The sequence below is a fragment of the Bombus vosnesenskii genome, unplaced genomic scaffold (assembly GCF_011952255.1).
Source record: "Bombus vosnesenskii isolate JDL3184/JDL3185 unplaced genomic scaffold, Bvos_JDL3184-5_v1.1 scf7180000013267, whole genome shotgun sequence".
In the NCBI taxonomy this organism is placed as follows: domain Eukaryota; kingdom Metazoa; phylum Arthropoda; class Insecta; order Hymenoptera; family Apidae; genus Bombus; species Bombus vosnesenskii.
In genome coordinates, this window is record NW_022882927.1 from 1162320 (window position 1) to 1188376 (window position 26057).

At 39.3% G+C, this 26057-nt stretch overlaps 1 protein-coding gene across 19 annotated transcripts in view; it reads left to right on the forward strand.

Annotated features, from left to right (window-relative positions):
* LOC117230390 (collagen alpha chain CG42342) overlaps nucleotides 1-26057 on the forward strand; it is a 119873-nt gene that overhangs the window by 68625 nt on the left and 25191 nt on the right. For 11 of the 19 annotated variants that reach the window (XM_033487777.1, XM_033487776.1, XM_033487787.1 and 8 more), the window contains exons 2-7: nucleotides 15937-16016; nucleotides 17053-17088; nucleotides 18006-18041; nucleotides 20861-20932; nucleotides 22933-23019; nucleotides 24043-24096. In XM_033487777.1, coding sequence (XP_033343668.1) covers nucleotides 15937-16016; nucleotides 17053-17088; nucleotides 18006-18041; nucleotides 20861-20932; nucleotides 22933-23019; nucleotides 24043-24096 — 365 coding nt within the window. The remainder of the gene's footprint in view (nucleotides 1-15936; nucleotides 16017-17052; nucleotides 17089-18005; nucleotides 18042-20860; nucleotides 20933-22932; nucleotides 23020-24042; nucleotides 24097-26057) is intronic. The other 8 variants (XM_033487792.1, XM_033487784.1, XM_033487775.1 and 5 more) reach the window with 7 other exon arrangements.

The window sequence follows — 26057 nt, forward strand, 5'->3', positions numbered from 1 at the left end:
TCATTTCTCTTACTGTTTTTTTTTCTGCCGATATTTCGCTCCTACGAATGTCACTCTGTTCTCTTTTTTTTTCTTCTGTAATATCGTGATTTAATTTTGTTTAGAAACCAGGTAAAAAACAGATTATTCCAATAGGTTTCGGTTCGTTTAAATATATAACACTAAAGTAATTTCGTATCAGGTTGTTGCACCATAATATCTTGTCGCAGTCGTTTAAAAATCGCAAAACATTTTCGACAGTTGTTTTAAATTAAATTGTCTCGGCCATCGACTTTTTGGATAACTAAATAACGCGATATACATACAGAAAAATATCGAAAATTTCCTTGGGAATAAGATCGGAAGGTTTATTTGATTCTGTTATCCGATATTACTCGAATGGTAGTTCTGGTTCGATCTGTGAATTCGAGAATTTTATACGCCAACGATGTACAAAATGTTCGGTTTGGAGCGTGCTTGCAGGCGCGGAGATGGTAGTAAACGGAGGAGGAAGTGGATTGACAAGTTCAGCTGACAGGAGAACTCGACTGTCGGTTTCCTCATGGTTGTACGTGAAAATTTCTTATAGCTCTTACGGCTGCTCGACACTTGGGTGTTATAAAGATGTCTGCATCCAAGTGTTCAAACTTCCTTGGCCTTTATGGTTATGTCTCTACTAGCGATGGGCACGAACACCTCGCAAGTACATACGAACAACGATCCACTAAATTCTAAACTGTCTATGAATATTTCGAAAAGAAAGAGAGATACTTTCAAGTAGAATCGAACGTGTACGAGATAGATCCAAACTCTTTGTTAGACCTGAGAAAGAAACGAGTTTCGGATAGATTCGAACACTAGTTGAGTAGATCCGAAACTTTACGATCACTTCAACAGGAATTCTACAGTTATTTCGATCATTTATATTTGTTGTCCTTGAAACCAATTATATCTATCTCTGCATAATTTAATCATACGATACTAGTAATTTATTACGTACAATCTGTCTTACAAGATGGTATTACAGAAACGAATATCAGTATCCTATTTTATTAGATATTTATACGGTATAACAGAAATTCTCAAAATATAAATAACACGACCGTAATCGCGTAAACCTGCTAAACGGATCTATTCAAAAATTTCTCAATCGGAATTAATTACTATCGCCGACGATGATATAAAACATTTCGAATCAAATAATAAAACATAACGTAGAGCAATGAAATATTCGAAACACGCAGGCAACATTTAAACATTTCCATTTATCTAAACGTGCGTAGCTCGAAATAACAACAACGGAAAAGAGCTGAAAAATAGTTTCGATCAAATTACTCAGACTGAAATTATTCGATTCTGCTTTTTCTCGCTTTTTCAATCGCATTCCTATAATGAATGTTTCCCCGCGATATTTTACCAGTTGCTCGATTTTTCCGCCGTACGGTGCGTTCGTAGACGAAGTATCGTGACTCACTGAACGAACCTTGCTTTTCGTATTGGACTGTTTTCGAGAGAACGTCACCGGGATAGAACAAAATGGATACGTATCGGCCTGATGGCGCCTGGCCAGGAATACCGTGTGAATTTTCTGTTAACATATTTTTAACGCGTTCATTCTACCCTACTCACCCTATCCTACGCTACGCACAACCCGCTCCCTCTCCTTCTTCGATTCCCCGGCTAACCATGCAACTTTGACAGTTTTACCATGCGAGACGGACGAACGTCATCGAGGGGACGGCCGCACACAGCATTATGACTGTTCAGGGTGTCACAGCGTTTTGTATTTAAATTCTCTGGGTATTTTGACGCCTCCGCTTGCTTCTCGTCCTCCACCAGCGTTGTCTTGCTCTGTCGTGTCTCTTTATAGCTTAAAGACCAGATAATTAACGCAGTGCCTACTGAAATATTAAAAGTGACTAATTTTTAATATTTAGAAATTTTTTAATTCATTTTATTACATAATTAATATATATACGTATCTTTCATTTTATTTTCTTTGGTACAAGTTCTATGCTTCGGTCATCCATCGTTCTACTATTAATTTCACCGAAACAGAATATTTTCTTTCCATTCGATGCGATACTTGGATAATTACATTGCATACATGATAAATCATTTAATAGAAATCCATAAAGAATTTTGTTAATTCTTAATTATGGAACAACTGTCGTGTAATAAACTCGATTGACGTAATAAATTATTTAATGTCCATCGTTTGAGAAATACGTAGCAATAAGCTTTGCCACGAAGCAGCATGTTCCAGTTGCCCAGAGCTAGAGTAATACAGACTGTTGACAGAAATTTTCCTAACAACGTGTCATAACCGACAGCGTGACACTAGACGCGCAGTCAGTCGCTTTAACCGAGTTGCAACCCTTGGGTCCGGTTTCCGGCAATATCCCGCATAGCAAATCCACAGGTCACTTACGGTATGATGAATAGGCATAGCGGCATAGCGATTCAGGCAACTGCTCAAAGGAAAACGTTTTGACCACTGATTTGCTATTCCCACGTCATTCCTCGTTTCTGCGCCAATTTCTATTTAACGCGAACGCCAATTTTCACGATTAAAACTTCCACGTGCGAACCGTGGTCAAAGGCAAACCGATTCGACGATTTTGTCGTGCACGCTGTGTTTAAATATGTCGTTTTAGGTAAATAGATTTCAGTGGACTTTGCTGCTCTATTCTTATTTGACACACGAAATCATAAAGTGAAAATCTGCGAGTTTCTGCAATTACGACAAGGATACAAGTTCGAAGGGTTTTTCTCTCAGATATCGTACCTTGAAAGCAGTTACATCTAATATAATGCAAAAGAGTGAAAAGTAAAGCAGAGGTATCAGAGAACGATGGATGTTCTATATTTTTTGACTAATTGTTTTAACCAGTTAAACCATTTTATGAGATATTCTTTCTTTTCGTGGTAACTGGGTATCGACGACGCGAGGAAACTTCCTCTTTAATATCACAGTTAGATGCGAACAAACAGACTCAGCGAGGTAGTAACTATGGCGAAGGTGCGGATGTACGGTGTCGTTCTCCTGTGATTTCTCAACAGCCACGCAGCCAAGTATAGACACCATAGGATCCTGTCCATTAACCGGTTCTTCGTCAATTCACCTTTCACGCACGTGTTAAAAGGAAGAAGAGAACTGTCAGAGAATGGGAACGACCAGAAACTGTCAACTTTATCCAACTTTCGTAGAGGCGGGAAATCTATGTTAGCCGTTTCGTAGGGAGCTAGAGCCTATATTTTAGAAAGCTATAACGCGTTTCGTCCGTGGAACGCATTTGTACGTGTTATAGCATCGCTGTTAGTCTTTGCGTAATATACGTACAGGGAGTCCGCTCTATCGTGGGTGAAACTTCGAAAACGTCGAATCCTACGTATGTATAACTAGAAACGATCTGAGAAAAGCGATTTATTTTTCACCTTTGGAAGAAAAGAATTATTATAAAATATAAATAAAAATAGAGTTTAAAGAAAACTGGAAGACAAAAGCTTCGGATTTCGATATCTACTCCCGAATTCAATTTTCCATCGTTTTCCTTGCCACGTTTCAGATATAAATCAGAATCGACCAAAATCTCGTTATGCGCGTTATTATTCTCTGTAGAAAGTGAACGAGTATCGACGGAACATTTTCAATGGCCACTTTATTAATGTCCGACGATTCACAGAACATTATAATACGACACCGTTATTATACGATACAATTTCCTACTTGTTGAGCGATGAAATAACAACTGCAGGAGAAATACGCGATAACTTACTACCGTAAGTAACAGGCTCGATTGTTAACCGTCTAAACGACCAGGCATAAAGCGCAAACAATGACGGTACAATGAACCAGAGAAATTTAATAACCGTAAATAAAGAAGAATTCAGGAATAACGATGGAAATATTATCCGTCTAACGAAACGAATAATAATTTGCACGAATAACTCTCACCATTACCAGCTACCCTTCGATTCTTTACTTTGTCTGTTCCTTGCGTTGCCTCTACCTTCTCTTTTCTCTCCTCCACCATCTTTTACAATCTACCATTATGCGTGTTCCCTTTTCTTCTCTTTTCTTTTCTTCTTCTTCTTTTTTGTTTCCTTTTGCTTAATAAACGTATCTACCTATCCACTCGTCCATCCTCCTCGCAAGTCGAGAACCCGAGACCAAACTCGACTCAGACGCATAAATAGTCTCTCCACCTTTCTCCTATCTGTTCGCTTCTCGCTCTCCTTTTCCTTCTCCTTATCTCTCCTTCCCGTTCTCTCTATGCCTCTTCCTCTCGCCGTACGACGTTCCCTCGACCATTCCTCGCGAGCTCGTCCCTCCTCGTCGACGTGTAACTTCACACCCCGTATCATTCATACCTCCCACCTACGAACTGGCTGGTTTCTCTCGCTCTCGGTATTATCGCTATAACCGTGAGCTCTTTTATCTGCAGGTCGTCACAAACAACACCCCTGCCCCCGGTTCGAAGAACGAAAGCATCGTGTTCCGGTTAAACGGAACGACTCGATGCCTAGTTTCCACATGGTGCGCGCGTGCTCGGATGGATGCGTCTAATTGGGTTCAATGTCGTTCAGAAGAAATCCAAAGGATTAAGAGCGTGAACATGCCGGAACGCCGAACAATGCCAGCCGTTCTCGGAACCGGCGCGTTCCATTTCTTCGTTTCGCTAATATTTTTCAACCCTCGACACCCAGTAATACCTAAATTTATCATTTCGCTCGTTATACTCTATGCCTGAAGCTTCTAAATGACAAATATTCTGGATTTTTTTTACCCAACTAAACAAAACCTACGTGTTTTCCAGTTCGCACAGTTCTTGATCAATCGCGATAGCAAACGCGTATTTTGTACTTGTAATTAATGTTTTGTGGTTGTTAGTTGTTACATCGGCGTTCTATAAATTCTATTTTATAAAATCGGTTCGTTTGTTGTACTTTGATTTGAAACTTTTAATTGACATGTAGATTCTGTTTTTTTTTCTTTTCTCTTATATACATAGAGAGAGAGAGAGTTGAACGAAGTTAAAATAGATGGGCGGGACGTAACAAATTTGATTAAATCCTGTGAAAAGCTTCGTCCATTTCATAATCTTTCTCGCGATTAAGGAGATTTCGGTTTCTCAATACGTTATCGAAGATCTCGCAATGAAAACCTGGCGTGGCTTGAAATGATTCGAAGCTTCGCAGAATACGTTGTATAGAGTAGTATTGAAGTTATACCAAAATACCGACAGGTCGACGACATAAATCTTGGGTATAGAGAATAAACGATAAATTTACAAAAAATGGATTGAATCCGATACATCTACATACTAAATTCGTTTCGAATTCTAAAAACGAGACGAAGATTAAAGGCTTGTCCCCCCTGTATTTTATATGTTTTGTTTTATTTTATTAGCATAGTAAAAGAACCGAGAATCACAATTTATATGAAAAATCTCTGTCACGTGTAATGCATAATGCATGAGTACATACATACAAGTATCAAGGGTGTACGAGAATCCAAAAATGGCGAGTTTAAAATTTTTTTCTTTGCTCTTGGGATAGGATCGAGGGCCCAAAAATATCTCGCGACATAAGAATATTCGGGATTTTCGAGATTTTCTGTATCTTCGAAATTCACGATATTTCAGGATCGGCTTAATTTAATCTAACTGGGATTTCCTACGTGTTGCGATAACTTGTAAAAGATGAAACATCAATTTTGTTCTCACTACGGTAAAACTATTTCCACCACTGGAAGTTCCTTTGTTCAAAAATCTAAATAAATTTTTACGAAACTTTTACGTTAAGTTAGACCGCTTTCAAATAGCTTTTATACGAGGTACATACTCGTTCGTTGCGTACCGTGTATACCGTATAATCGACTTATCGAGACGCAACATTCATCCCTTGTCGTCGAATTTGCTTGCTCGAGTTGGAACATTTCTGCCGCGATGTAACTTAATCGCGGCTGAACGTAAACGCACGTGTAATCCAACATCCGAGTAACGCAGAATCCGTGTGACAACGAGCCCATCGTCGTTTGTCGCGAGTGTAAATCTCGTAAAAATAAAGAGAAAAGAAAAGATTGCAATGGCCCGCAGAATCTCGTGAAACACGTGGGCGAACCTCAGGGCGCCTACGTGATTCTCTTGCATTCTCTTGGCCTCCGGTAAACAAGAAGACGAAAGAAGAACGAATAAAGTCGCCGGAATATTTGAACAACCGTTCACAGACTTCTTATATCTGAAGAATACTTTGGGCAACGTGATACGCAGCTACTTATATTACATTCAGTTCTAAAAAACTTCAAAATTTTGTTTCTCGCAACTTTGAGAATAATATACGGGTATATTCGCCGTACAACACGATAGTCATGTCCCGACAAAACGCCGTCTCATACGAAACGAAGAATTAGTAGAAAAAATTGCGCTGCCACAGTTAAGAAAAGTCCCTATACTATATCTCTTTTCACAACTAAGAGAAATATGTTTATTAAAATAATTAACAATTCATCACTGTATATTAATATTACGTAATTGTTTTCTTCGTCATCGCTAAACACCGTTAAACAAGATAAAATCTACCTCATCCTTGGAGCTTCGTTAATTCATGTTGTAAAAAATATAAAAGACCCTTCGAGTTGCTACTTCCCTACAGCGAAGAAGCTTTCGAGTACAAAGAGTACAAAGGCACAAACATTCTACGAACTAAACGCGAATGAAAAATTTCAGAAAATCGGGTATGCACATCTAAGAACGCTTCTCGATTCTCGAACGGTGTTAGAGCGAATCCGTGTTGTAGGAGCGAGTACCCCTGTTGTACGGGGATTAATTATATATACAAATTTGTTCTCGAGAGGAATTTCAGGCAAATTCAAGCGGTAAAGTACGAACAGTATTTCTAAAATTAATTAAGTCTGCGCGATCGATTGCCTCTAAGCGGATTAAACGCGCGTACAGAACTTTCAATTTCAATCGAGCAATTTCCAATATACGTATTATTCTCTTTCCTACAGATTATTAACTCCTTGACTCTGCCACACGGAATCACGGTTGAAATCCGTTTAGCAGAATTAAACAATGTCCGACGAGTCTTTGATCGATGAACGTTGCAAAAAAACAAAATTACGCGAATTAGAAATTCAGAATGCAAAGTAAGATATGATAAAATTGCCATTTAACGTTATAACAATTTAAACAGCAAATTTTCTGAGAAAACCAGTTCTCTCAAAACTTATTCTCCTGTTTTATAATATCGTGATTTTTCTACTAAATTCCTAGAATCGTTCGATCAGGTAATCTCGGAAGAGCCGAGAGATAATTTTCTGCGCATGCAATTACCATTTCTACGTAGCCAGTACAGAGTTTTGAGTTACGGCTGCACGACATATCGAAGAGGGAGACAAAGCAAATACGAGGAAGACAGTGGAAGGAAGAGGAACGGGACAAGGAAGAGGGAAAGGAAAGAGATCGTAGCTGCGTGGCTGCTTATTGTGCCTCGTTTCCCTTCGCCGCGTGCGGTCCCGCTATACTCCTAGAGACCTCCCGCTGAGCGAATCAAGCTCAGGCTTAGAATCGGACCAGAAGGCCCTGGATTCTGTCCCACGGATTATAAGTTACGGCTTATAATGTTCGTTCTACGTGAATTAATCGAAGATACCGCGTACCACCAGTCTGCGCAACTTATCCTGGATTTTGCCTTGAAACTTTACAGAGTGATTCTGAAATATAGTCTGACAACCACTATCCTGGCTTAAGATTTTTAAATGGAAGTGACGAGATCCAAATGGTCGACTAAGATCAGACGATACGATAAATTAGAGAATACGAAAGAAATTCTTAACGTATTACGGTACACAGTAGCGTACATTATATCATCGTATCATATCATATCACGATAAAGACAGAGAAAAGAAAAGAGCGGGAAGACCGCGTATCTCTGAATCGATCGGACGAGCGTTTCTTCCAAAGATCAACTGGACGATTCTTTGCGGTTGTCTGTTTGAAGGGGTTATTCATAGCTGCATTCGCTCGTGTGGCTACAAAGTGCAGATTATGCAGGCTTTAGAGCCAGACGAAAGGCGCGCGCGTAGGTATTCGAGTTGTTTAGCATTCTGCAGTATTGATTCCACGGGTAATAAAACTTTTCGACTTGCACTTTCATAATCCTCGAACAGTTTTATTTCGTTGTTTCCTGTGTGGAAACTATACGCCACGAAATTCCTACCAACGATTCAAGAACCCTGTATGGCGCGTTATCAAAAACGTAGATGGAATTGGTTCGGCAAATTATCGATCCTATCCAAAGATATCAGAATATTCTAATAAACAATGAAATAGTCGAACGAGGCAACGAATGCTCGCGTTGCGTTTATCTAGCGAGGTCTGAAACGAACGAAACGCGATGCAACTTCGTGACGGCGGTATTGGCAATTATACGATAGCCAGGATAGAACAGAGAACGCGCATTATTTGTCTGTAATTGCGAGTTGGTCGTTATCAGAATGATACATTCGGCCACGTACCGGTCGGCGATATTATCGTCACATACAGGCTGGTCCTCCGGGAGTTCGTTAATTCCCTCTTACCGCGACGCGGTGCGTCGCTCGAGTGAATTGCCTACGCTACTGCGATTCGTCCCGCCTCGATAAAGCCGACCCGCCACCACGGCCCTGCTGGAAATCGAATCGCGGACCACACACGCACGCGTATTAAAACTCGTCCCGTAGAATGTCAGAAACCGAGTGCCTGTTCCCCAAGTGTTCTTATATCTTCCTTCGATAAACCGCTTAATGGACATATTATACGGCGGACGTCCGTGCCAGAGAAGCGGTAGCAGCAGGTGATACCGAGTACGCGATGGCGCGCCTATCTGCAACTTTCTTGTCGCGCGTTATGTAAAGGTGTACAAGTAGCTTGGAAAAAAGAAGGAATCAAGTTGAACTGGGATTCGATATACGCGTAGATCGACTCGGGTATCAAAGTATTAGGTGCGGACAAAAGTTTCGTGGCTTTAGTTTCATGCTCTGTGTACTTTTGCGAGTAAAAGTTTCCTTATATCCTTCAAATTTAGTCTTGTAAAATTCGGAGAAGCTCTCGATCGCTGTTACGCACGCATACATTTATGCGACTTGATACTTTTAATAGGTGTTTTAACAAGTATCTCTTAAATACACTGGCTCTTACCGGAAGGTCAAACTCTCGATATTAAAGAAGCTCTATGCGAAAATTTCCAAGTATAATTACGTTGATAACTATACAATGAGAATACGAATATAATCATGCTGATGCACGTCAGGTCTCTGTATCTCTGAAATTCCTAATCAAACTTTCTCCCGTGAGGCCTGGAAAGTTGTTAGTTCGGAAGCGGCGCATAACGAATAGGCATTCCATGCTTTCTTACACACTTATGTACACGATGAAATAGAATCATCCCGTGTTTCAAATATCTCGCGACACCGACATCGAAATGCTCCAAAGCGTTTGGCCTTTGAGATTCCTAAATACAGCCGTCGCGCTACGATGAAACTTTCCAAACGATTTGAATTTTTAACATTTCCAGAGACGCCCGAGCGTAAGAATTTGATACACGATCGATATAATACGTATCGGAAGTGGGAAAGCGTGTAAGTACTCGATTCAGAGTGGTTTCGGTCCTGGACTAAAAAGAACTTGGAGCTGAAAGGGTTAAAGAAGGATCGAAGTCGATTGCGCTTTATTGGGTCAAAAGGAAGAGGAGGATTTAAGTATTACCGATTTTATTGGATCTTTCGGGAAGTTGCTACCTTCTTCTTCGTAATGAAATTCGAGAAACGATCAGAATTACAGTGAATTTCAAGGCAATGTGTATTTTCACACAGTTGGTACTTTATCCGACAATACACATCCTTACGTGTATCAGGACATTTATAAAAAAAAAAAGAAACGATCAGAACCTAACTGTTCGATCGTCGAACGAAATTCAAAATTTTACCCTTTGTCAGACAAAAGTTACCGCACTATACTTACGGTTTTTATTTCACGCGTTAACGGATCAATGATTAATTTAACGTAACTTCATCAAGCTCAACTCGTACATGTGTTTACAACGATATATACTTAGACTCGCCTCTCATTTATCAAATGCAGCTTCAGCACACTGACATTCGAATCCATCTCGCGGTTAATTCTAACAGTTCACTAACTTAACTCCAGCGTCATGCACCGTCACGAACATACCTACCAAATAAAAATATGCATTAAATCCGCCCGACTAATTATTTAAAGAACGCTCGGCAAGTTCGAAATTGAAAGGTATCGACACGATCTCGAAAAGGCTTGCGAATCGCTTACGTCCTTCCATAACCGGTGGTTCCCTTCCTTCGTAGGCATATTCGTGTCAGAACGCAAGCGTGATTTAGAGAAAGGGACTGGCAGCAAGCGTGCGTGCACGAACGAACGGGAATTGAAAAGAAGGGAGAGAGAGAGAGAGAGAGAGAGAGAGAGAGACAGTGACAGGAAGGGAAAGAAAGGAGCATCGTCTCTGTGCGGGAGCGTGAAACACCGTTGAGAACGGTGAGCATGGAAGATACGTCAGGGAATACCGATTACGTATCTCAATCATGGGAAACTACCGGGGCGGGAATCGGAGCTGGGCCTGGTATAACCGTACTGGCCCGCGGCCGCAACATGTGAGGTCCTCAGCTTCTACCTTGCCTTCTGCTCCGCTTTCCTTTGCCCCGTCTTACCTTCTGCCACCCCTCCGTTTGCTTTCGTGCACTCCGTTTGCCTCTCGGACTATCGGCTTCAGTGATTCTCAATTTCGTCCTGTTTTCATTCATGTAAGGCAAGGTATATATACGAGTGCTGGACAAGAGATCCGTTGATAGTTTGGAATCATTGAACGAGACAAATTGGTGACAAGATGGTAAGGGGCGATAAAATCTTTCGTCGAAGAAAATTGTAGGTTTGGTAGAACTGTATTTTTCTTGTCGTTCGTCGAGAGACAGATAGTTCATATTGTATGTAATCGAAGTTTATGTAATAGAAATTCACGTTCAAATAAGTTGATTCGATCGACAGGAGTTGGTTTACTCGAGCGTTAAATAAAATTTCGTTGCAATGAAAAATTTCTACTGTGAAGTTAAACATTAATAGAAAAACCTGTTTGCTTCCAAATATTAACACACGTTGTGTACTATCATTATACGTATTTATAAACGCTTGGAAATTCATACAGTGTCCACAAGATAAACAACAGTACGCACAAAACACTTTCTATATATTTTTAAATATTCTCAAATATTCTCTCCTCTCTCTCTCTCTCTCTCTCTCTCTCTCTCAAATATTAATCGGGTTAATCGTTAATCATTTAGCCATTTTATGAATATCCAATCGATTTAGCCATTAATCACTTAGTTATATTGTAAGTATTCAATGAGTATCCGATAAATATTGCACGTTCATTGAGGATGTATTATCACCGTTAAAATGATCAATTACAAGAATTTCAGGAATGAATTACAGTTTTGCAATTTGACGAGTAGTATAATTTTAATTAAACATATTGGAAGTGAATAAAAGGTAATATATAAAACTCTCGTATATTTCGCAGGTAGTTTAATAAAGTACGATATTTATCAAATTTCAATGAACGCGGACGCGTAAAACTGCAATTAGACAACGAATATTCGACTGACGATATATTAAACAAAAATGCTAGACTATCGATTCGTCCAATGAAAAACGGCAGTTGCACTTCCGGGACAATTTTGAAGCAAACGTGAAATACGATTCTGTTTGCTCTATAGATTTTTCCAACTTTTCTTTCTCCATGGTAAAACGAATATTACACTATTTTAGTGCAAAAACACAATTCTGCGATAAACTCTCGTTAAAGTCGTAAATTTAACCACAGAGACGAATGTTTATACTCGCGTATACTCTACAAATAAATTTACAAACATTTGTCATTTTTTTTCTTTTCAACGGAACACCTTTGGTTGAGTAAGATAAAAGCCTACTGGAATTTGGTCGATTGTACAAATTTTCAAAGCGCGAAGATGCCACTTGAGAGCTAAAAAACGAAAAAGTAAAAAAAATCTATCGCGACGTACAAGTGAAAAAGTACTGCATTAAATTAAGCCATAGAATATAATATCGCTAACGAGGAAATTATTTCATAAACCACGTTCTTTTAATTATAATCGTGCATAGAACGAGCTATAACGCTTTAGAAACTCGAACAACGTTACTTTATGAAATAAACATTTCTATTCAATTTCGCATCGAATACTCGTTAGAGTTATAGAATGCACTGTAGCAGAATCTCAATTCGCCGAAATCGGATCATCCGTGTTGTGGATTACCTTTTTGTATTTTGAAAATTGAACTGCAAGCTTTACATTTAAAAATACCGTTGTTCTCTGAAATGTGAAAAACCACTTAATGCGAAAACAAATACGAGAGGGAAAGCGAGAGGATGCTGTTTCTCGAGGTGTTCGTACGACTTAAGATACGATACTTAATAGTAGATTTCATCTAGTTAGTAAACAACAAATAAGATAACCGTTACTGGTTGAATTTCGTATCGGAAATATCAGACATATTGGAGAAGACGCTTTGGTTACACGCGAAACTTGAGTCTGAAACGTAAAGGCGGTAGCCAGTCGTAGAAGAGATTGGCGAACCCGCGAGACGAGTAATAAGGAAATAAGGCTAATTTCGTGGTAAGTGAGTAACGATCAATATGCCAGACCGTTCGTTTCCCAAAAGCATGGTCGGATATCTGGCCGTAAAAGGTTCTTTGTATCGGTCGCTCATTTTCCGGTCGCCTGAAGCTATTCTGTAAACGAAAGCGAAGTGTCGTTAAGTTGGTGGAGCGACTGCCTGCTCGTCTTAGTCCCTTGCCCTCGGAACGTTGCCAAAGCGTCGCGTTAATCTCGTTCTTATTCGCGCGAAAGACTTTCACCGAGGGGTCGGCCGAGTTCCCCTACCGCGAGAAACGTTCCTACGGGAACAACCGTCCCAGCCGAGCAAAACGGAGGTGCAAAGCGCAGTTTTATTGCACACCTCCAAGCGGGACGAGTATTTTCGTCGCGTCTAGACTACAAGGTTTCTTCCTCCTTTTCGTCCTCCTCCGACTCACTTAACCCACCTATGTTTTTCCTTCTAGTATCCCCCGTAGACTCGGACTACCGCTCCGGACACACTACTCGTCCCACTTGCACCGTGGAGACCGATCCGTCTTCTTCGTAAAGCACGATCTTTAAACCGGAAATAGTAGTCGCACAAAAGCGAGCACACGGCGAACGGAGAAACTCGGAATACTTCTAATATACATACATACATATATGTACATAGAGGAGAAGAACGATCAAGGCTGTTCCCCTTGACTGTTCCCCTTTTTCCTACAACTTTCCTCGTTACTTGCCGGAATTCACGGAGAGTACACTTTGTGCTTCTGCTCGTCATTTGTGGTTTGACGAGAACTCTAAGGAGAAGAAAACTTCTGGCTACATCAAGAACTAGCCAGAGCCGAGATACATAGGTAAAGGAACGTTTGAGAAAGGGAATGGGAGCAACCATCGCGAACGGCATATATAGAGAAAAGGAAGAAAAATAGTCGATATACGATTGGACCTTTTATATTCTTCTTTTTTTACCTCTTTCAATTAGTTTAGCTTAGTTCATTTCTCTTCGAGTACAGCGATCGGATTGCCTTGACTCTCTTAGTTGTGTCATCTGCGTCACAAGCTACTTACTCCATCTTTTTGTCCTTGTTCCACCCTCTGCTATTCCCTAGCTTAAAATCCCTGTCGTCTTGCGCTTTCGCGGTCTTCTTATTTCTCCCGTTGCTCTACCATGTTCGTAATAGCAGAGAGTATGAAACAGATGTCTTCATTGCCCTCTCTGCGTTGATGATAATCCTATGATAGGTGGATGTGTTCCGCGCGCCGACATATCATCTCCCTTTTTAACTTCTTCTTTTGCCTTTATTTTCTTTTCTCTTTTTACTTCTTCCTTTTTCTTGTTCTTGTCTCTTTTTTTCTTCTTTTTTTTTTTTTTTGAAAGAGAGAGAGAGGAAAGAAGGAAATACTTAAAGGTTGTACTTGTCGGGAATAACGATGATAAAAGCACGAACAGCTGCTGGTGAGAAATAAATCCGAGCGAACGTAGCAGCTATGATACACGGCTGTTTTTTAGCCAGCTTAACTGGGATTAGAGAGTGATTTCGTACCAACGCGACGCGTAGATATTAATTAAAGGGTTGAAATGGTAAACGGCGTATGTGTCAGAAACGAAGATTTCCGATAGAACTGCAAATCGCGTTTCTCTTAATTTTTTTATTTGCGGCATTTATCATTCGAATGCTATTGACTCTCGACGGTCGCAACCTCTACAGATTTAGAGGGAGAATAAATGATAGCTAGAATTTACGTTCTTTCACACTACAAAAGCCGCACTTTATTTTTTGCCACTTACATAATTTACCATTTCAATACCACGATCATCGAAAACTAATAAAAACAATTCTTTCGTTCGATAATATAAAAATCTCTAAAATGTCGTGATATGATAACTACTGTTTCAAAAAAACCAGCGGTTCTTTGCAAAATTTATCGGCTTCCTACGAATCACAACTCGACATATGACTCGGATCAACGTCGTTACTGTGCTTTTTCCTTAAAATCTATTTATACGCTATATTTACAGCGCGATAAAACTGTGTTGCTAGCAGAAAATGTTTGACGAGTCTTTTTTCGTAGATCTCGACCTCGCCGGGGAATTATTTTCAAGTTTCCTCAATATCTGCCGATATCGACCCTCGAACTTTCCTTGTTAGCACGTTTCTTATTTCATCTCTGGTTCTCGTCAGCTGGCGTGGAGATTTATATTCGTGTCCTGGATTGTAAAAAACTTCACGAAAAGTTAGTTCACGCCCGACTAATATCGTTCATTCCAACCTCCACCCTATTCTCCCCCTTTTGTTTTTGTTCTCGTGCCCAACCCCGTTGCGTTCGTTCCGTTTCGTTTTCTTGGTGGTCGTGTTCGGAATATCATCGCCCATCACGTGCAAATCGACGAACGAAAGAAGAGCAAAACGTTCCGACTTTGAGCAAATGTCCGAACTAGTGGAAACAGTCCGAGAATATACGTGGATTCGATTATTCCACGAGAGAACGTTCCCTGCTTCCTGTCGGAAATTAGGATAACGCGTACGACGTTCTCCTAATAGAGAAGATAAATAAAAGTTGAATTCCCGATCGACCACGTTTCTCGCCCTTTTCCCGTTTCACCGTTTTGAGATTCAATCGCATCGATAATTGCGAAGAATGTTGGATTTTCGCTATTTTAACTCGTCGTAGTTTTATCCGTAATCAGTGCTTAAAGTTCTTCGTATTGTAAAATAAAAGAACTATTTATTGAAGTAACAAAGTAGCGAGATAAACGGCGAGGGAAGTAACGAAAAGAAAACGATTTCCGTACCATAATGGAAAAACGATGGAAATCCGGTAGATACAATTTCTCAGCGACACTGTATCTATCGCGCATTATGGAACGCTTTACACGGGAATGCGGTTACGGAAAACCTTATTACCCGACAGACGCAGCGACAGAAACCTAAAACGTTCGTCGAAATTGCGCACGTAGCCCCGAGGATCGATTGATTGCGTGTTGCATAACCGTGTACGACACGTTGACGAGAATTTTCGAAAATATCCTTAACGCGGGACGTGGAGCGGGCAAGTAACTTCGTTTCGAGTTCGATCGGGAAGAGAGACGGCCTGCCTTTTTATCCCCCTTTGGGTCTTTGCGTGGCCGTCGTTAACGTGGTCGCCGTCGTTGTCGGGTCTTTCACGGGACCACGTTTCGCTCGCAGCGCCGAAAACTCATTTCTACCCTCCTGTCCTCGCCCTGCTGCTTTTTCGTTCAAGTGCGTCGCGAGGTATCGATTTATTGTTTGTTCCTGTTATAGGTCCTCCCGGTGAGCCAGGTCCTCCTGGAAAAAGGGGGAAAAAAGGGAAAAAAGGTGACCCCGGGGAACCAGGCCCGCAGGTGAGTAGATCCGTTCCTCCGTTCGCTTCAATCCCCCCCCCCCTTTTTTTTTTGTCCTTATTTTCCCGTAGCGCACCCGTCGTGATCGCACGTGGAGTGTGCGTGTTTTTAGAGTGCAGCGGAAAAGCATGACGTAGTTTGCTAACGATACATATTCGTAGTCTCCTCGAATTCATAACTGCTGGCACACACTGTATGTACGAAGGCATTTTTCGACGAACGTACGCATCCTTCATTCCTGTTACAAAGGAACGCGACACTCGACGTTTAATTATATTAAGGTTTTGAACACCATAAAGTTAAAAAAGTTGGACAATGAATGTCGCTTTTCGTCAAGATCGTCAAATATTTGGCGGTTATTTTTGTCAGCGGGCAATCGTTTAGAAAAATATTCTCGCTGCGACGGAATTTTTATTTCCAATTTTTTGCACTTTGAATAAATATGCAGCACGTGACAGAGATATATTTCGCCAATATTTTACTACTCGTTAAGAGAGTGGTCGTTGTATCGATAGGGAAAAAAGATTAGCCGAAGATTAAAGATCCAAAAAAAGAACGATTAGTCCACGAGTGAGAAGATATATTGGTTTGGAAAGCAAGAAGGTTGTTCCTGTTTTTTTTTTTTTTTTTGAAATTGCTGGAACTATTTATTAGCGGATAACGTCGAGGATCGTTGGAGTAATGGAGAAAAATCAGTTTAAACGAAATTCACTCGAAGTGTTATGTTTCATCGTGTGGATGAAGTTATTGATCGTTGCACGAAAGACCGGTATAGCAAGCGTGTCACCGAAGTTGACCCGCGATCGGCCGAAGTTTTGATAACCAAAGTACATACTCGTGTGGTAGTTGGCCGCCATGAGAATATCTAATTGGTTGGAATAATTATCGGTGTAGTATGGCCCTTAACATTATGTACATCACGATAACCGCGGACACGATTGGTCAGCGGAATAAATTGCTTTTTGCATGAACGCGAGAGCACTTAACCCTTGTCCCCTGTAAACGAGTTTTTAATTTTTTATACCCCTTCTTACAGGGTGTGGCCGGGACGCCGGGCAAGAACGGTTTTCCGGTATATTATTTTTTATTTTCTTTCCATTCTTCTATCACTTTGTCTGTCTGCTTTCTTTTTTTTTCTTTTTCTCTTTCGCTCTTTCTCTCTCTTTCGTGTCGCCTTTTGTATACTCCATTTACCGTCTTTCACGTATGCACGTAACACCAACTAAATCATATTTTGAATTAATGTGTTTCATGTAGCCTTTTTGTTTATCTCTCTCTCTCTCTCTTTCTCTCTCTCACTCTCTCGTCTCTGTGATCTTTTGTTCGTTAAATTTGCGCTTTTTTCCTAAATTTTTGAGCAATACCCTTTTTTACACTTTTCTCCACAGTCTCAATTTTTTACGCCCATACATATACTGATCGTGAAATTGAAGTTTGACATTTGCTTTCAGATATGACGTTTCGCCGTAACGTCGACCGAAGTAAAAGTTCTGTGTGAAAAAATAGCAGTTTGTTTGAAGTAAACCAAAAAAAAAAAAAAAAAAAAATTACAGAGGTACGCGATTTTTGGAATGTCAGTTTGTTATGTGAAAAGTGACGACGTGTATCGTCGACGTGGATACGAATACGATGATAAAGGAACCATAAAACGCGTGGTTTCCTGTATCTTCTAAATGAAAATTACAAAATTATTGTATTTGTGAATTGAAATTACGTCCACTATCCCTATAGAAGCACATCGAAATGTGCTGGTATAATATAATTTTAATAGATATATGGAATCCTAGGTGTCGTAAAATAAACGTCGTATCTGAAAGCATTTCGATGTTCTACAACACTCGATGTTCCTTCTATCTGTCGTATGCTCGCATACGTACATTATATCGCAAGGAATGATTTTATTTTTCGAAAGGTGCCAGCAGCCTTTTGATTTTTCATCTTTCTTCGCCATTCGATCGACTATTCAAACTTACTAGCGTGTTCTTTCAGGGACCTATTGGGTTAGATGGACCAAAAGGTGAGCCGGTAAGTGCACGAATAACCTACTTATTTTAGTGTAGCTTTTGCAGTAGATGATTTTTTTATTGGGTTTGATCTAATTAACATAACTTAAGAGCAGTAGGATACAGAGTGTATATATATACACGAGTACATGCAAAAATATATAAAATAATACGTACGATATGCAAAAGTGTTCGACGTTACTGTACAAATATTAATTCATCCTTATGTGTTTAAATATCAATCAAACATTATTTTGTTCAAATCGGATAATACGATAAGTGTTAATGAATTGCAGATACGATATTTGTATTTTCCTTAATTGGATCCTATATAAGAATATAGACTCTGTAAATACGTTTTTTCTTCGCTATGGAGAAAATTACAGTTCGATAACGTGATAATTATGTACCTAGCATACCTTCGAGTAGGTGACTTTACAGTTAGCGAGATAATAGATTATATATGGAAAAAGAAGATAGTAGAATTATCGGTGGTTAAACTAAGAGACGTTAATAGCCAATAATTGGTAGTAGGAGTAACGCACTCTGTGTTAATTGTACACGTTGCAGATATAATTGCAGATTAAATCGCGCTGTTTATTGTTGGCTGATTCAATACAAATATGTGTACGGACGAATAAATTATTCCCGACTCGAATTCTAACGCGAATGGCAACTTGATACGAGAGCGTTGTACCTACAAGGTGTAACGTACATCTTCTAATCCAAATCGTTTACACGGACGTTATTTCAGGAAGTGTATTTTTAAGAACAATGACAGGAGGAAATAAATGATGCATTCGGGCAGAATTGTTGGAATATCGGAGTTGATTGATAATATTAAAATTCAGTTACGGAACGAATTTGCATTCGAGAAAAAGGAGGAACGACGTTGCTCGCAATTACAAATATGTTAAAACGTGTACTAAACTGGTCGTACTGGAATTTCGGAAAAACAAATAATCGGTTTGATACGTGAAACGTAAACAGGAGAAAAATGTACTGCGTTGAAAGATTATTCGCGAATACGTTAATTCGTATGCGCGTGTAAAACGAATTCCAGTAACTGAAGTTCTAAATTAAAATACTGCCAAAGATATTTTCGTAATTGATAGGGAAAGGAAACCGGTTTTTTTTTGTTATTAAGAAATGTAGATTTTAAATTCTGAATTGAAATGTATTTGCTAGTAAACTTTCTACTATGTTCGTTCGATGAAAAAACCAATAGAAATTTCATCGAATCAAAGACAGACTTTTGAGTTAATAGTTAATAGTAAGAATATCGTTAGAATATCGTTGTTTCTCGAAACGTGACGTATACGTGGCATGTAATCGTAAATACTTGAAACATCTCGTTCCAAAAACAGTACGAAACACGTGTTATACGTGCATTTTGTCGTAGAGCAAACGAAACGAGTGAAACGTGAATTGGTAGGCGGGTAATACGAACGGATGTACAGGCACGCATAGATAGGAAAAGAGGAAAACGAGGATGGAAGGTACGAGGGTATGAGTGCATTGCAAATATCACGCGATATTTGTTCTGTCGATGGTGGTCTGGTTGAAAGAATTTCGATCGGCTTACACGCGAGAACTGGTCTCTTACGTACGATGCTGCCCGGTCGCGTTCCATCCGAAAGCATTCTTAATGCATCGCAGTGAATCAACGATTATCCGAAATTTTATTCGGAATACCTGACAGTGATATCTCTTAAATTGCAGTTGTTGCCAAGAAGCGAAATGTTACTTCGAGTTTCATCGATGTCGGTTTCTTAAACTTAAACTCCTTAAAGTGGGCTTTGGATATACGTCATTTTAGTTCGCCACGCGGTCTGTTTCTTTAGACAGTCGGAGTCGATCGATTTCCTCAAATCTAGAATACGAAGCAATTGTTTGAAGAAACCATAAAATAGTGGGTTAATATTATTAGAAGTTACCTCCGCGACCACTACGGCAGTGGATACCGCTAAAAAACTTTTAGTCGTGATACTCGGTGCTGGTGATTTTATTCTTTCTTTAGCCTGATTTACCTTTTAATCGACAAACTTCCTCAAACGTGATAAATATTATTTGAGTACTTTAATTAGTTTTACGCGTTCGTTTATGTTAATAAATAATAACATGGAGCTTAAGAAACTCGAAGGAAAGTAGATCACGCTATTATGAATTACGTGAATACGCTCTTCTAATTGAAGTACGGATCTCCACAATTCAAATTTCACGGTGTGAAAGTAACATTTTTTTGCACAAAAGGCCAATTAAATGGGAACTCTTAATTAACCCGTTTCACGCGACAAGCTTCATACGTTAAATTTACGATTTATATGCAAATATATCGTAAACCAGAGCTTAAAAAATGTCAAAGCCATTAAAATATTACGCCGCATTTTCTTCCTAAAAAAATAACTGGCATAAAAGCAATTATATGCAATTTCGCTATCAGTGAAACAATTAAACGCATTTAAGTGAAAAAACAACGCAGAATGACGTGTAAAAGTCCGCAGCCAAATACATTTGTGAGCTGAATTTCAAACGATGATTCGTTACGACGAATAAAGAAACCTGTAGAATTTACCCGATTGGATATTTTTTACGCTATTATACGTTATTTTGAGAATAAATAATTCGTCTAACAACGAAATCAACCACGAACGAATGCTGGTGGTTTCGCGAAGAAACAGCGTTCGAGTGTTCACGGTGGTACGATATAAAAGTCAGTTGGCTAAATTCGAAACAAACGTTTTCGAAACTCGTGGAAACGGACGATGGTTTTGTTTCCAGTCTCGGTATGGCACAACGTTATTTTTCCATCAAATACAATGTGGTATGTTTCGTTTTCAGGGACGACCCGGAGAAAAAGGACAGAAAGGCGAACTGGGAAGTCCGGGCTTTGACGTCTTTTCCGCAGTAAAGGTATCTAGCTACGTTATCTAGAGTCTAGAGAAACAGCACGAGAGCGCATTACGCAGCTAGTAAACGACGTACGTGTAACGCGAAAGTACATCGTTTCTTTTTCGATCTTCCTTACCCGTTTCCCGTTCTTTAGAAACCAATCTCGTGAAAATTTTCTACCGGTAACAGTTCTAACGCAAGAAAATGAGAGGAATACGCGGAGCTTGGATCGAAACGATTCGAAGGGTAAACGATGTATTTTCCTCGACAGAGACTGCACAATTTATTTACACACCTCGTGATATGCATACTAAAAGAGACATGTTTCAATCGGAAAATATTCGTTTATTTCTGTTGGTGACTTGTAGTATCGTTGATTACATACGACACAGATTGCGTTGCTTTTATAAAGAGATATTTGTTGTTTTGTTGTGTTGTGTCCGATGTTCTTTTTACGAATGTCCATATTAAATAACGTTAAAGTCGTACACATACGTATACTAGCGAGAAATAGGGAATGTTCATCCTCCACTAGGACGAAACAAGATTCTCAATTCTCACTGTTCCTGCTTTCGCTATTTCTGATTAATGTGAGTTTGTATTACGTCGGGAATAACGAAGTCTCATCCATAACGAATGAGCGAAAGGCACATTATTTAATTAGCAAAATGGCCGAATAATAGAAGTTCGCGTTTCTTATTTCGTTCCGGTATTCTGCAGAGTCGAACTCGAGAAAAAATCAAGACGACATAAAAATTACGGCATACGTTTCTTATCGCGAACGATACGATTAAATCCATCGAATCTTGTTTCTGTATTAGCGGACTGTTTTACGACATTCCTTACGTGTACTTTCTTTAATTGTTAATTAAATTTGAAGTAGAATGACCTCGCAAAAATAATGTTTTTGAAAGCAAGTTTTTCGATTGGAACAACGTTTTACACGTACTCGTACATCAAGGTAATTTCCGCCAGAAATGTTACATAAACTTGTGGACAGTGAATCTCGATGTTTCTCGTTAGCTCGACGATCGAGAACAACGGCTTCGTTCTTAACTATAATTGGCATTTGGTAATGTTTAGCAGCCGGTACTGGCATAATATACAGGCATACGTTTATATATCTAACCCTTTCATTCCTAAATTATTTAACTACCACAGATATAATATGTCTGTAATTTCTCTGTCTATCATGTGACAAGTACAAATAAATGATTAGATTTAGAAATATGTAAGAATCGTTTGCAAATAAGATTGATTTGTAATTCTATAATTGTACGATTAAGGAACGAGAGGATCAAAGACCCGAAGCCTACGTTCTCGATTCAAAGTGCCGAATACGACTCGTATCGATTCTCGCTGATAATTTGCCACGTTGCGATCAAGAGTCCACGCAATGTGTTTCGATGCTCTTTATTGGATTTTTTATTTCGATATTCGATAAACAATGAAAAGTGCGAATCAAGGATCTTAATCGAGGACGCGAGTACAGAGAGCTGAAATTGATTACAGGAAATTAAATCCTACATATGTATTTACCCACAAAATTACTATTTGCATACAAAGCGATTATTTTTCTCCCATGATCTATTAAAACTAAAATCCAGCAGTCGTTTACTCTCTCTCTCTCTCTTTCTCTAACGCCTCGTAACTTTTAAATTACATAACCACGTACAAGAGAGTTTCGTTAATCCGACAGACTCGGGACTTCGTCAATAGCGGATTACCAAAAATGTCGGATTATCGAACCATACCCGCGTGTAATGCAGCGAAAGACAAGAAAAAATATAATGCAGTTATAGTGAACGATCTGTTAAAAAATGAATCGATATCGATGACTAAAAGAAATACTCGTTAGAAAGTCGTTAACGTCCCGATTCGAAAGATCGTTAAAGAGGACTCTCGATGGCTCCGTGGCGCGAGCTGTGACGTACACTTTCTTTCTTTTTTTTTTCTTTCTCGTCAACGTATCGATCTTCGATGATACAGATTAACAATATAAACCATCTTTCCGCCTACGGGTCAATGCACAGGGATTAGGGTTAAAGAGGTCGGTGACGACGCTCCGCGGCGGGACGCTTGGCTATGCGGAAATCGTCGCTCTGAAGGTAACCGGCCTCTTCGGAAGGCAACACGGCTCGTGTTGCGGTTCAGAAATCTCTTCTCGTCGTCGCTACTCCCGCTTCTTGTAACCTCTTCTGTTTCTTCTTCTCTGCCTCTTTCTCACTGTTCCATCTACCGTTCTCCTCCATGTTCGCTCCATCGTCCTCGACCCATCTCACCGTGTCCACGAACCTACCTTCTTACCAGACCTTGTACTTCGTCGCCACGTTTGAAATCTATCTCCGTCGAATTTTCTGTCCTCGCTCCTAGACGCAATCCTATTTCTAGTCGTTGCCTCGTGCGGTGCTTTCGGTGTAGCGTTCACTCGTTGGTTTAAAGTGCGACGACGACACTTTTACGTGGAAGAAAAGCGCCTCGTTTCGCGTCTGTTTCTTCTTTCGTTTGTTTCTTTTTCTTGAATTACTACTTCGGTAGTACAGCGTACAGATATACATACCACCAAGGGAGAAGTTGTTTCGAACGTAAGAATGGGGTTTTGCTGTTACTCGGAGATTGCTGTATGTTACTTGACGCTGGTTGATGAAGAAAAGAGCCTGAGATTTTAGCGATTTATAGCTCTCACCGAGCAAAGTAGAAAATGCTTGAGCAATATACGATGTGTCACGGAATTATTGGCATACGCAAAGTTTGCAGAATTTTAATATCGGAAAATATATACTTTTATATTTAGGTCGCGAGATACAACAAACAACTTTTTCCATTTGGTGCGTCGCGAAATCGTATTTCGTTTCTCGATACATTTCATCGCTTTATATCGAAGCGCTTATTCTTCCACTTGAAAGAGCGATCCTCGCATTTTGTCGTATTTGGTTTTTGGTTGGTAATGGTATTTACTTTAAGTTACAGTATTTAGGTATATCTCTGGGCATGTCTTGGATACGGAAGAGCAATGAGAAAACGAGATATCCCAAAAAATCCATTTTAGGTTTTCCTACTCACCCCCGTTACCCCTATGTTTTCGTCTGGTAGCGATTTGGTTTTTACCCGTAGTGTTGACCTACTTCTAGGGACTTCAGGAGCAAGGGCATAATATCTCAGCGCAGACCATCATACAACTGAAAGTAAGTGCGCCTGCTCTTTGGGAGCCCCTCCCCCTTCCTTGTCCTTTTCTTGTCATCGATTCTCCAGGCATTCGATTTCGTATTTTTCACGCAACAAATTCTCCATACATCTCTTCAGCTTGCCAATGTGTTCAATTAACAAATATATCGTTCTCGCGGAAGAACGAATACGATCTGTTGCGCTCTGTACATTCGATATAGAGAAAAAGGTAGAGAAGATTTTGCTTAAATATAAAATTCAAGAAGCATCGAAACGAACAACGGAGAAAGCAACTTTGCTTCGAATACTTTATTTTTACATAGGAACCTCGTTTGCCTGGTGAATCGAACAATAACGTACGTAAAGGAAGTTTTGAGAGCAGTACCTTTAAAGGCGGATGAAACGTATTAAAATTTTCCTTTATGATCGTTCGTCTTACAAAGACATACAATTTACTTTGCACCTTCTTATTTTAAAACTTACATACCAAGTTTCATTCTTTTATACCTTCTTCCTCAGGGCCGTGTAGGAAATACTTTTATCGTATACGTTTGCTAAGAATTTAATTTAGAATCATTCGCTAGCTGGATTGCGACGAGAGTAAGTAATAACAAAAGTACAATAGATCTGTTGTTTTTCATTGCAAACTTTCATCGAATATTATATTACGATTACTTGAAATTATCCTTTTATGTTACCAGTTACATAACAGATGCGTGCGCATTTTAAGATTATTGTTAATGAAGTAGCGAAATAAATGTTGAACTGCTTGTATTACATAAGTGAGTGGTTCTTACATTTTGATATTGGGATATTTTGCGTTTTGCCGCTGAGAACAGTTCCAATTCATAAACGAATAATACGGTAGACAAATTTTAATGCATTAACGTTAACATATTAAGCATTTTTTGAACATTTCAAAATTCAATATTGTTACAAGCGGAGTTAACCGATTAGCTGGATCACTTTTTAATTGGAAAATTTGTTTCAAGCATGAAGCTAAAAATTAGAAGTAACAGAAGCGAACTACGATAGCAATGGAAGCGCAATAATTCGTAATCGTGAGAGGGTTAACAGAGTCAAACGTTAATACGACGCTGCATTTTTAACACAAATATAATGATAAAATAAGAACGATTATAGAAATGCAATTAAAACGATTTTCAAGGGTGAACCAAATAAAATGTGCACAAAAATTTCCAACCATCTTGATACATATAAGTCGTGTAGGGTGCCTTGAAATGAGTGATACAACCAAGAATATTTTGTTTCTACATATGTAAAAATGAAATCGAATGGAAAAAGAATCGGGAAATTGATCGAGTTCGAACATCTTTCCGGTACGCATGCCTGCTTAAATCTCTTCTTTTAATGTACATATGTACATATCAGGTGCACACGTGCATACCTGAGTAATTTATAAATTTAATTTTTCAGAAAATGAAATTTTTCGCTAAAAGATTTTATTGCGTATTTTCGATCCATTTTTGCACGTAGACTCACTCGATTCTCCATGAGTGGTTGTACTACCATAAACGTAGCCTATATACATGTATAGAAATAGGAAATTGTAACGAAGAATTGAATCGAATTGTAAAGAAGAAAACACGGTCCTGTTCTCTCTGCATGTCATTTTACCTCCAATATGTCACGCAAATTCAACAACGCACTTGTACGAACGAAAGTGCGCGCACGTGCGTGTATTGCATGTTCTTTTTTTTCCTGTTTTATGAATTTTATTACGACCGTAAGTTTTTAAGAATGTAGTACAACGTGTACGCCATATATTTCATTAGATGAATGTATCAAATCGTCTGCATAGGTATATGTATGAATGCGTGTGTATACAATACATGTGTGTACGTAGGTACACCAGCGTTCAAAAGTAAGCGACCGGACTTACGCGTAAAGTAATTTAATTTATGAACAGTTGCAATTGGAATTTAGTTTGCGATTAAAACGTATGACGATAATAAGTTAA